Source organism: Sphaeramia orbicularis, chromosome 6 (genome assembly GCF_902148855.1).
Source record: "Sphaeramia orbicularis chromosome 6, fSphaOr1.1, whole genome shotgun sequence".
Taxonomy (NCBI): Eukaryota; Metazoa; Chordata; class Actinopteri; order Kurtiformes; family Apogonidae; genus Sphaeramia; species Sphaeramia orbicularis.
In genome coordinates, this window is record NC_043962.1 from 24,632,040 (window position 1) to 24,645,476 (window position 13,437).

Genomic DNA, 13,437 nt, shown 5'->3' on the forward strand with positions numbered 1-13,437 from the left:
TCTCACACAAATAAATATGAGATGCTTCAAACAAATCTCGTCGTCGCCAGGTTATTATTGTAAATGACAATCAGTTCTCATCTAACTTTCCTGGTTAAATAAAGGTTAAATGAATAAATAATATAAGTTATGAGGAGCTGGTGGAGTTTTAAAGACTTTATTATTCAACAGCACGTATGGAACATGCCATGGTGGTGTTAAATATAAAACACTGTGTGAGTTCTAATATCCTTTGTCCATTATATATTGTACTCAATGTACCGCACTATACATAATGAGCTATATAAAGTAGTAACATAAAGAGCTGCTATAGTAATGGCTATGCGTCATAGTGAGCCTGCCACTCACCTTCAGCTGCAGCACCAGATCCAGCCGACGGTTCCCCAGCGGGTTGATGGAGTTGACAATTAGTGCTATAATGATGTCAATGCCATTTGACTCGTGCTTGGCGATACATGTCTGGTTGAGTAAGAAGGCTGTAGTTAATGTCAAGGCAGATCAGACTTAAAATGGATCAGAGGAAAAGGTGTCTACGTGCATTCTCAGAGCAGTAAGTAATAAGTAAGAAAAGGAGAAATAAGTGGCAACATCAACCTGAACTAATACTGAAACAAGACGTAAACAACATATTGTTAATGTAAGCTAATAACAGCAAGCCTTGCAATGCAGAAAATAATGTTTTTTTAGTTGATTTCTTTCTTCTTTATTCATTTTTTCTTATAGTTGCTTGTCCATTTAACATATTTTGGAATACCAGAAGCTCAAGATCCTAATGATCATTCACCTGCACTATTAATCATACTATAAGTTTTACTAAAGAAAAGTGTTACTGTCTTTTTTCAGATGTTCCACTTGAAAAGCAGCAAATGGACACAAACATATAATTTTTTTTTAGAAATTATGCATTAACCCATAAAGACCCAAACATCCACTGTTGACCAAAACCATCTACTGGTCTAAACTTTTTAATACCTTTTGATTCACTAATCCTATCAATACATAGAGTAAATAATTGGTGTAAAATGCAGTTTGTCATCTTTTCATGGTCATCAGATATGACCCATTTGGACGTTGAGGCTCCGTAGTTACCGTGGAAACACTGTATTCCTGTAGAACATTGATTCACCAGTAAAACCCATGGAGTTGGATCAATACCAGTGGATGAACATACTTGTTTTTACATTCAATTATCGATTTCTTTGCAGAAAAGTCCTTTTTTTCAGTTTTTTTTCCCATTTTTAATATAATAACCTTTGAATTTACTCTGAGCTTTAATGAACATCTACATGATCAGTGAATTAAATATAGGAAAGTATATGATTTACACTGAAAAAATGCAAAATACAGAGGATAACATTATAATAAATGGTGAAAAAACACTTCAGAAATGTTACATAGAGGGAACAATTTTTTGGAAACTGTCACAAAAGTAGCACTGGGTCTTTATGGGTTAAGATTACAAAATACATTGATTTTGGGCATACTGTGTTAAATGTACAAAATTTTAAGCTACATCACCATTACATTTAATCTCCACTAATATACTGTAGTTTCTCTTTTATCCTATTACTGTGCATTGCAAAGCTCTTTCCTATGCTGACCCACTATCTTATTTCACCTCTAAATTACCTGGTTTTCATGGCAGGGTCCCTGGCAGTACTCTGTGATGGTTTCTAAGGTTTGGTGAACCAGGTCGACATTATTCTCATTTATATAAAGGCCCAGCAGGCCAAGGCCTCCAGTCGTGCTTCCACAAATACAGTCCAAAAACTGAAGAGTCTCGCACACCAGATTGTAGTTAGTCTTGTTGTCCTGGCTTCGCAGGAAGTTCTGGATTTAGAGCATAACAATCATTAATTTGTCCACTGACCAGTTGATGTGCGCATTTTCTATTTGACAGTTTTCATGTAGAGTCGTACCTGCAGGTCTGAATTGTGGTTTTCACAGAGTAGCTGTAGGTAACGTAGGATGGGTTTCATTATGGTGATGGTAGGGCTCATCTGAATTTCCTCAGTAGCCTCCTCAGCCCCCTCTACCTCACTGTTCTGGCCCATGCCTTCAAGGTCAGGTTCCAGTTCCTTTCTAAAGCTACTGAAAGCCTTGGAGGTCGCAGAAGAGGCCTCTTTCAGCTGTCCCCGCATATCCTCCCTCATATGAAGCCCAGAGTCTTTGCCTACAGTGCAGCGGGCAGGTAGAATCACAACAGCATGACTCATTAGTAATTACTGGAAACAAAAGCACAATTTGTAAGAAGATGTGTTTGTACATTTACATAAACACCAGAAATATCCAAAAGGCTACAACATGAGTAATGGCCAATATTAACTCTTACTTTGACATTCTACAGAAATTAAGAAGAAACCAGACCCCCCCCCTCCCGTCACCAGGTGGGTGACTACTGAGTGGGGTTCTGTAGCATGAAAGCACCCAATCTTGATACAATGGCCTTTTGATGGCTTGTGATGTGGGCTGTCACATGGCCTCTGACATGTGACTGCAGGAACTGGGAACAGCAGTCTGCACAGAGGTCAGCAGAGCATAAAAGAACATTCTGGATTTATCCAGCGCTATTGTTTAAATTCAAGGCCAAAACAAACTCAAGGGCCACACATACTGAAAAGACAGAGAGGTTTTCGCGGTTACTCTTGAGTGTTCGGCTTTTCACTCACTCAAAGCTGGTTTCTATGGAAATGCCAGGACATGCCCAGGACGTGACCCCTGTGACTCACTCTGTCAGTTGTAAAAGCTATTTTCTGGCTACCTCCGACATTATTACCCAGTTGCTTCACTCCAAATAAACCACTTACTTCCAGCTTCTTCGTGACAGACAGTGGTGACAAATGTTTTGTGGCCACCTTTAGGACTGAGGCCAAGGAGCAACGGTATGTGAGCACAGATAGGTTAAAATACATCATTACTCAACAGTACCTTTCCTGAACCGGCTGCCTCCGAGTCCGTCACTGTCATCATCCCTTTTTCTGCTGCTGGCCTCAAACATGTTGACGGACACGGTGGATCGGATCTCTTGCTGGGCTGCACGCATGCGGTCGTAGAAAACTTTGAAGAAGCGCTCAGATTTCTTCTGCTTGTAGAGCTGGTAGTAAAATGAGTTCTGTGTGGGGAACAAAATGGCAAGCAGGGTAAAACTGAATCTGTGAGGATGTGTGTTTTATACCTGCACAAAATGAGGAAAATTGATATGAAGAAGACAGATATTGGGGTGACTGAGATAAGTAAACAAAAGAACTTTGCAATCACCACCAAATTGCCAAAAATTAATCTGTGGGAAACTGACGACCCACAAAAATGGTCCATAGGAATAAAATAAGAACAAAATTCATACATAGTATGTCTATTGATATGAACGTATGTGAATAATTACACGTTTATGCATATACAACTCTGGAAAAAAAATAAGAGACCACTGCTAAATGATCACTTTCTCTGATTTTACCGTTTATAGGTATGTGTTTGAGTAAAATGAACATTTTAGTTTTATTCTCTAAACTACTGACAACATTTCTCCCAAATTCCCAATAAAATATTGTTATTTAGAGCATGTATTTGCAGAACACGAAACATGGTCAAAATAACAAAAAGATGCAGTGTTTTCAGACCTCAAATAATGCAAAGAAAACCAGTTCATATTCATTTCTGAACAACACAATACTAATGTTGTAACTTGGAAAAAATTCAGACATCAGTATTTGGTGGAATAACCCTGATTGTCAATGACAGCTTTCACGTGTCTTGGCTCTCCACCATTGCTGTTGGATGACTTTATGCAGCTCCTGGCAGAGAAATTCAAGAAGCTCAGCAATGTTCGATGCCTTGTGACCATCCATCTTCCTCCAGAAGTTTTCAAAGTGGGTTCAGGTCTGGAGATTGGGCTGGCCATGACAGGGTCTTCATCTGGTGGTCTGTCATCCACAGCTTTATTGACCTAGCTGAGGCCAGGAGCATTGTCCTGATAGAAGAACCAGTCCTCAGAGTTTGGGAACATTGTCAGAGCAGAAGTCCAGTAGTTTTCATGGGTTATTTTTTGATTCCAATTAATTTTGCGGTACTAATACCACAGGCCACAGTAGTGGTTTTTATACTTCTCCTTAAATAAGACATGGATCAGGTATTTATTAAGTAGAATAAGGTGTGCTTGTGTTGGAATTCAACAGACACAGAAATAGAATGGCTGTCATAAATGCACACATGCTGATTTCAGAGGAAATTGCAGTGGTCTCTTAATTTTTTCCAGAGCTTTTATTTGTATCTTATCAGTACCAGTATCATTTCAGTCTGAGTTTCAATGGATGTGAATTCATTTAAAGCATTTCCATTAATGATTTTGTGTGTTCACCTGTATTTGTGTGTTTCCACCCTGGAGAAGTGCAATGCCCAGTAGGATGCTCTCCTCAAACACCCGGTCATTCTTGGTGTTGACGATGAGGTCAATCACCAGCTCTGATGCGCCAACATTGTCGAGCAGACACTGAATCTCAGGTATGCTGTAGTGTTCTTTGTCACAGTCCAGCATGGGAGACCCTCCTGCAGGGATAGAATATTTTCATTAACCAAAAAACTCTACTTTGAAGTCATATGACTGCACACATTATCGATAATATTTGATTTTAATAAACATATTCCACGACTCTCAGCATCTCGGCTCAGATGTAAATGCTGCACATATTTATGTATGTGGTGCTTAGAAAATGCTTGAGCAAGTTTCAAAGTCTGCCAGCTATTGTCAAACAGCACTCCTCCTAAGAAGTGGAGTGCTGTCATGTTAGCTGCTGTTGTTTCTTCAGCACAGAGTAGTTATTGCAGAGTCTACTGGGTTTATTTGGGGTTCTCAGTACCTCCGGATGACGGCTTGACAAAGCCACCAGATGAGCTGTTTCCACTCCCAAGCTCTGACTTGGAGAGAAGCTTTTGATTTCCAAAGTAGCGTGTGAGGAGAATCTTTCTTAACTCGTTTCCCTGAGGAGACAGAAATCATAAAGTTAAACCCATATCACAGTCTGAGAGAGCCTTTTCTATACAAGCATGAAATTAGGAAATTCAGATTCTGAAAGTGATTTTGAAAAACATATATGAATTCAGCCAAGAATAATGTTCAAACTACGGTCACGTTAACAAGTGCTACATCCAAAGGAAAATTTGTGATGTGGTGCTTCCACTGGCATGAAAGCAACCCAATCATCCCTGTGCAGATTTCATCTTCCACCTAATGGGAATGATCACTGCCATCCCATGATGCATTTCTTTCTTGATGGGAGCAATGCCTTCCAGGATGGCAGTGCTCTTATCAAAAAAGAAATTGAAGGCTTATTTAGGAGGCAGTAATAGTTTTGCCAAATAACTACATCCTAAAAGAGTATTTATGAGAGCTCTCAGACGGTACCCATGAAAAACCATCACAAACATGAAAAGAGCCTATATTTAGGTTTGTTATAATTAGTGATGAATTACTGAAATCCTCTATATTGATGCTTTCTTTATTGTCTTTGTCTCATGGGAGCGTCTTCTCCGCACACACTCTGATCACAACATGCCACTTTATGTAGATTACAACAAATAATAGACAAATTAATGAGGAGAAACATCACCAACAGGCATTAATGCATCTGTGAAGACCATATTCACAGAGGGGAAAAAAATAAAGCGGAGGTACCATCTTAATGCCCTGATGTTTTTTTATATATACCGTAGAACATACAGGAGTATAACAGAAAAACTAGGGTGATTTTAGCTACCAATGTGTTAGAAATGTATTTATTTTCTTTGTATCTTTCACAAACGTCTCTTGTGACATTTGATGCAGATGAGCGGAGATTAGATGAAAAGATTCATGGAGATTATATCCCTGAGGTGGTTGTATAATCGACATGTGAGATGTGTGACTGACAGGTGGAAATCTTGTTTTGTCCTAGTTGCTTTATTGTGAGGAAACGTTTGATGGATAAATGATTGGATGATACTGATGGATTACAGGTATATAAACGTATGGTGACATGAAGTGTTTCTATAGTAACCAAACTCAACTCAAATGGCCTTGTTTGTTTTGTCCTCACAGCCCAGTCATTATCAATCAGCAAAGTGGAAGGATGAATCAATAGATAGATAATCAGAGTGATTAAAGGGTGGAGCAAAAGGACGAATAGGCTCTAACCACCTTTGGTTTCCATGGAAACCTGTTACCTGGCTCAGTCATCTGTAGTGAAATACAGGTGTCAGATAAAATAGAAGGGGCACCTTAAAGAACCTTTGCCTTGTAGTGGAAAGCAGTTCATGCTATGGATTTGCAGGGGGATACTGATACAAGCGGCCATTTTAAAAGGCCGTGGTGGAATTTGACAAATGACTGCTGCATGAATTAATTTTTGAATCAACTTAGTATTAAGTCTATCACAATTATTATATAATCACATAAAGTTATCTATGTCCCTGCTCTGCCAAATCTGATCAGTTCATTCTTGAGTCCAAGTGAAAATTTATGCCAAGTCTGAAAAAATCTCTCAAGATGTTTTTATATTATGCACAGATATTGTAAATGAACAAACACAGTCAAAGTGAGCTTAATGTTTGGTCAGCACAATTATCTCAGTCCATCTTTGTTTCAATGTGCACATTTCTGGCAAACTATTCCTGAGATATAAGTTAAGTTTTACAAGAAATGTGGATGGACTGACTAATGGGCTGATGCACATTTATACAGAGAAGCACTGTGGACACTAGACTATTATTAGACTTATATTACACTAGAATAAAAAATGAATAGAGAAATAACTGAAAATTCAATCAGCTGCATACACCACCCAACTAACCTCTATGAGAACAGATGTTACAAAGATATTGTGTTATAAACATAATGGGAACTGACTTTAAGTATATGCCAATTACTTATCAGTTATGTATTTTCTGATGCTGGTAACCCTGGTTTTAAATAACTGACAGAAAAGACTAGCATTCACTGGTTATAGTTTCAGAAGTGGTTTATGAAGAACATGGAATATATTACTACAGACATTTTATTAAAAAAATTAGCAATAAAAGAAATGCTTTTTTCCTCTTTCATTAGCACATGTTATAATTCATTTTAAGCCTTTTTGTATGCTACATTACACAATTTAGTGTTGTTTATGAGTAAAACAACACTTTTTCAGTCAGACATTACCCATCCACAGTGTCCTCATACTACTTCTCATACTGGAATTTAGATGCTTCTGTTAAAGCTGACACATACAACTAATTTTATTCATTGTAAAATGACCTAACCTCCAAAAGGTCCAACAGTTAAACCCAGTGACTTCAGATTATTCTTTTTCTGTTTAAGTGAGTGCTTTTTAAAAACAGTAGAGTGTTGGAGTTATGGCTGAGTCCAAAGCACCAAAAGCACCCAATTCCACCTACACAGTGCTATTAAATAAAATGATTAGTTGAGTTCATGCATGTCACAAATTCAAAACAAATAATCTTTTATTGAATTTACTTAAGTAATAATAATGACATCAAAATCAAATGGATATGGATTGTACTTCATATGAAAGCTGAAATTTGTATTAAAGAACAAAATATGTTTTTATTTCATCCAGTATGCATACATACTTAAACTTAATGAAAATACTACAACTACTACTACTGCTAATAATAATAACAACAATAATAGTGTTTTGATAAGAAATAAGCACACATTTTGCTATGACAGTTCTTCCCTCCAGTAAAGTAAGGTAAAGTAAGTTGCTGATGTATTGCAAACAATGGAAAAAAGTAGTGCAGTGAACATAAAAGTCAGTCTGGTTACAAACCAGTGGCTTTCTGCTTTCGACAACACTAAACAAAGGAATACTAGTGATATTTTCCCAATAATGGATGAGACAAATGAGGCACCTGAATGCCTCACCACACAGGTACAGTCTACTAAAGAGCCTCCAACTAAAAGCGCTAAAGAGCACAGATGCGGAGGAGCACGTGTAGCTGATGCTCCCTGTGTCAGTAAACACTCCATCTCATCTGCAGTCAGCAGAGACACTTGTCTGCCTCCACTGTCTGGCAGAGCTGTCTCACAAACACACACCGACACGCACATGCACAATTCTTGAAGTGAAGGTGAGGATCCATTGAGCCACCTTCTTTCATTTCTACACAGAGATGCACTCTCGGTGCAAGTACAAACTCAGCTCTGCACTCTATAAGGCAGATTGTCCCAATGCACGCTCTTTGACTGATTGCTGATTGAATCATGTTTGACTTAAAATTTCCCCTCTTTCTCACAGAGGACGTTTCGGTTTTGCGCTCCTCTCAAACATAAGTGAAGGAAGCACTCCGGTGGGGAAAGTTGAAAGGGGGCGGGGGGTGACAGAGCTGTGCACTTTTTCACCTCTCTTCTGAACGATGCAGTCAGCTGGCGAGGTCTGCAGAGAGAGAGAGGACAGCAGTGAAATGGAGGGAGAGGAGAGGAGAAGAGAAGAGAGGAGAGGAGAGGAGAGGAGAGGAGAGGAGAGGAGAGGAGAGGAGAGGAGAGGAGAGGAGAGGAGAGGAGAGGAGAGGAGAGGAGAGGAGATGATATGGTGGTAGAGGAGAGTCCGCCCATAGCCTGACTCATCTGCTCGCTGCTGCATTGACGAGAAAAACTCAGTCAGGTGATGTAAGAGCCACAAGAAAGGGAAATCGAAATAGAGGTAGAAGAACTGACAGAAGTAAGAGCAAAAGAAGGAGGGGGGGTTGAGACAGAGGAACACAGGAACAAATAAAACCTAGCAAGGAGCAGACAAGTCATGGTGGTTTAAAATGTGCACCGGCACGCCACACTGCGGCTCTGGTGTCCAAGCTGGGGATGAGCTGCCGATCCCTACCTCCGGCATCCTTGCACCCCCTCTGCTCCCCCTCCCTCCCTCACAGCACAGTCTGCAGATCTCTCTGACTCCAGAGAGGTGCACAGAGAAAAAGACAAAGGCACAGGCTGCCCTATACGGCTGCCCTATACTTCCTTAGAAAATTCACCCGGGCAGAGGAGGCTAGTGCCAGCCGTGAGCCGAGACAGACAGCACCAGGAACGCGAGGGGGGAGGCTTCAACAGCTCAGGTCAGACAAGGTCAATAATAGCAGAGACTAAGGCCACAAAGGAGGGAATGTTATCCAAACATGATTTAAATCAGGGGAGGCTATAGGTTTTCTTTTCTGTTACTTTCTCCTACAACAAAAACCAGAGAGGACTGTAGGCTTGTGTGTTTTGTAAACAGTAGGAACACTGATCCAGTACACTCTGACACAGTACGAGAAGTTTTTCCCCCACAGGCCATGTGAACACTGAACAACTTCACCATCAGGAAACAACATTTACGTCCCAGCAGAAACTGTATTCAGTTCACTTTGTTCAGTAAAGTGTTTCCAAGTGAAACTCTACCTTATTTTATTGTCGTTACCACATGAAACTGATCCTAAAAGTGTAACTCGATCCGAACACATACAGCGTAAGAACATGTTGTGTGTTATCTAATAATGACCGAAATGGCCTCAGAGGAGCCACTGATCCCCACAGCTGGGAACATAGGAAGCTTTAAGAAGGATCCCTTCCATACTATAACACATATCCATACCAATTTGTTATGCAAGCCTCACCAAGACATAAAAAATGTGAATAGTATGAAAATAAGGAAAAAACACACAGACAGGTTTAGTATATAGAATATGTTAAAATACAATGACAGTTTTGTTTCCCATTGATGTCCTGATGTTTGAGACACTTCCTAGAAAGATCTGCATAATTGGGGTTGATTACAAAATAAATTAGATATAGAGGAACCTCTGAGATCGCACATTGTAGAGCAGGGTCAGTATGTTTTCCAGTGATCCATTTGAGCACATTTTCAGAAAACATAAGTGAATCTGAAGAATTTAACTTTCCACACGTGGACAAAATTTGGTCTAATATAACCAAGCATCTACTCATCTGTAACATCTTCCCTTGTGAAGAATGTGACATCGTTTCCTAATGCAGTTTTACACACAGAGGCAAAATTCAACTATATCGCCCTTTCACTGCCTCTCCTGAAATTTTGCAAAAGACACTGATGTGCAGGGATCGCGTGTTGCCATTTACAAAGTTTTTAAGATGCAGTTCCACAGTAAATAAAATGCTTTGGCCCAACAAATAAGCACATCAGCAAAACAAATTAGGCCCACATGTGAGAGCAATTGGTGAGACTGGTTCAGGGAAATACAAGACCAGTAAACAAGTATTCAGCAAAAGGCCAACTGTTCACTGTGGAAGTGTTACATGTGATTCACTAACATTGTTAAGCATTGATTGTGTTTGTTAGGAAGACTGTGTGATGTTGACGATATGTTGGCTGCCAAGGTTCAAGTGATGCTGTTGAACAAAATAAGAAAAACTCCTTAGAATAAAATAAATACATAAAATCACACATACAGTGCTCGGGTTGTCTCACTTAAGAGGCTATAGTTTTTCCATCAGTGTTCGCGAGTGTCTAATCCTGACTACTTGCATACATTAAGATGATTAAAGACTTTTATCCTCTGGCACATTACATAATTTTACAGTGTTTGTGAAAGCAATTCAGCAATTATATTGTCTACACAAATTAAAAACTTGAAGCTTTAATAGATGCACGATCACAAATTTCAGAGGTGAGTTGCCATGGTAACGGGAACTCACCAGGGGGCACTAAGGCCAGACAGTAGTTTCCTAAATTGCTTATACAGGAGGCACAAACACTTAAAGATTATGTAACGTAGCAGGGGGAAACATTTTAAATCAATGTGCGGTAAAAAAAAAAAAAAAAATACACAGTAATCATAAGCAGGTACTCATCAACACTTAGAGAGATGCAGAATCATATACAGTCACGGAAAAAATTATTAGACCACCCTTGTTTTCTTCAATTTCTTCTTCATTTTAATGCCTGGTACAACTAAAGGTATATTTGTTTGGACAAATATAATGATAACAACAAAAATAGCTCATAAGAGTTTAATTTAAGAGCTGATATCTAACCATTTTCCATGTTTTCTTGATGATAACCAAAATCAATATCTATGGCATTGTACTGCCAAAAACAGTGCTTTTAGGCATTCCATGTTTTCTTTTCTGTCTGTTTTAGTCACATGATACACACAGGAGTTGATACTTGATTGCATAACCATTGTTTCTAATGTCTTTTGATGGTGTAATATTTTTTTTCCACGACTGTATCTTGTAAAATGCCAAAATTTGTTAGAAACTTTTTCTGCGCTTACATTATTCTATCATGTATCTATTATTTTTTGATCAGCTCTGTGCATCTGTGCTTCTACACATGCTCACACATTTTATGACATCAGTTGAAACTAAAAGCTAGGAGCAATAAGTCCCAACACAACATGCAATTCATCCTGTCGCTTGTCATGTGCCTCCCTGAGTACAAGTGGCCTAACTCACATGCAATCAGATTCAAATAATATGCTATGAACTGTGTCAAAACACTGTCTGGAATGACAATCAATCTCATTCATAGTGGCTCATGAGATGCGTGAGGCCAAAAGCTCAAAGTCTTTCATATTTTTACAAGCAATTTCACAGGATGTCCCTTTTATTTAGGCTTGGAGCTAAATGAAGCACTCCTGAGCATAAGGCATTTCTACACAGGGTAGACCAACTTCCTGTGCCCAGTCACAGCCTGACCAGACAGACAACAACATGTGCTAATCCCTCATCGTCATGGAAACATAACACTAAGAGACACCTGACTAATAAATGAAGGGAAGTAAGGGCAAGATAAAGGGGGAGTGGGTGGGTCTTAAAAGTAACTCAGTCCAACACAGATACCAGCTTGTATCATGAGCCATTATTCTTAAGAGAACATTCTTAAAAAAAAACCAAAACAAAACAAAAAACACAGGGTGCAGATTTTGTTTGAACAATCCTCAACTACAATTTTATGATTTAACACCACCAGCTGGGTCAGCCAAATTCAACAAAAGGTCAAACCACATGAAGCATTCATGACCTCACCCACCCTCTGCGTGTCTGTGAGGATGAACCTAGGCCATGTTCCAGTACTCCCATCAGCAGACACACAAACAGGGAAAACCCAGAAGGATGAGCTCACAGTGGGACAGCCAGCGTGGCACTGCATGCCTGGCAGCGTGTGCACGTCGGTTATGACTGAGGCTTTCCGTCTACATGTGTGCATGTGATGCGCTTAGCATCGAGAGGGTGGTAATCTGTAAATCTGCTTTGCCTCGGGCAGGTGGTGTGAAACTTGGCAAGAGAGGAAGAAATAGAAGGAGAGATGATGGGACTGGAGGGAGAGAGCGACGGACAGACAGACAGACAGACAACCAAGAGTGTGAATGACAGAGGAGAGTGTGAAAGAGAGACTGAAAGTGTTTAATATTACATAACCATTTTTTCCATTCTCTATGAACAAATAAGAAATATACTAAAAAAATTCCCACATTGCATTACAATACTGCGCTCATAGATTAAAATGATGATAATGTGGTAATGTGTCTTCATACTGTCAACAAATGGCACGAAAAGGTCAAATAATGGACCAGGAGTTGATGCTATAATTACCTAATGCCTCCATATCTCAGGTGTGATGTGCTTTATATATTTGTGCCACGGACATACATTATTGTCCAAACAATTCAAGCTGAATCACTTATGTTTGCTTATTTCAAAGAGGGTGTAAGTTACCTCAATATATGTACATCTATAATACATTAATGCACTGAGGAAAACAGTTAATGTATCACTGTGGCCAGTTTGAGTAACATTAGAAAATGTAAGTGCCAAGTTGTTTAAAAAAAACCCTAACTTAATATTTTAAATAAATATATCCAACTGTGACCCATTTTTTTTAAGTTGTAACAAATGTGCTCACTTTTACTGTACACATTCCACCAAAAACTTCTCTCGCCTAAGAAAGTAAACAAATGCCAATAAAGCTGCCCTTATCTGACAGCCAAATATAAGTGAAGTGCAGCAGTTTGCATGAACACATCTCTGTGCTCTGACGGCTGCAGATCTCCCCTTTACGGTCCGACTGCCGCTCCTGGCATGACCCAGGCCAACACAGAGCAGGGTCTGGCTGGAACTACAGGGGAGAGCGATAGAGAAAATAACTCAGGCAGCAGACAGAATGTGATAGACTGAGACAAAGAGAAGGAGGGGGCAACGGAGGAAGAGAGAGGCAGAGAGCGGACAGAGGAGTGAGAGTAAGGAAAGAGAGAGAGAGAGAGAGCGAGAGAGAACGTGATGGTCCACGTGACGCTGGCTCAGCCACTGCAGGCTGTTACGTAAGCGCACCCCCTGCCCTGTCTCCTCATGGACTGAGCAGACTCCGTTTCTCTCCAATCCCTCACCCTGTAGCCGCTGCCCACTTTTTTTTTCCCTTCCACTCACATGGCTCCTCACATGGCTGCCTCCCTCCCTCC

At 39.8% G+C, this 13,437-nt stretch overlaps 1 protein-coding gene across 1 annotated transcript in view; it reads right to left on the minus strand.

The window, feature by feature from the left end:
- The window catches only part of itpr2 (inositol 1,4,5-trisphosphate receptor, type 2), an 83,785-nt gene that overhangs the window by 30,291 nt on the left and 40,057 nt on the right, over positions 1 to 13,437 (minus strand). Inside the window, exons 38-43 of the mRNA XM_030135585.1 lie at positions 4,854 to 4,974; positions 4,355 to 4,542; positions 2,929 to 3,112; positions 1,920 to 2,173; positions 1,630 to 1,830; positions 349 to 459 (exon numbers count right to left, since the gene is read on the minus strand). Of these exons, the coding sequence (XP_029991445.1) occupies positions 349 to 459; positions 1,630 to 1,830; positions 1,920 to 2,173; positions 2,929 to 3,112; positions 4,355 to 4,542; positions 4,854 to 4,974 (1,059 nt within the window). The remainder of the gene's footprint in view (positions 1 to 348; positions 460 to 1,629; positions 1,831 to 1,919; positions 2,174 to 2,928; positions 3,113 to 4,354; positions 4,543 to 4,853; positions 4,975 to 13,437) is intronic.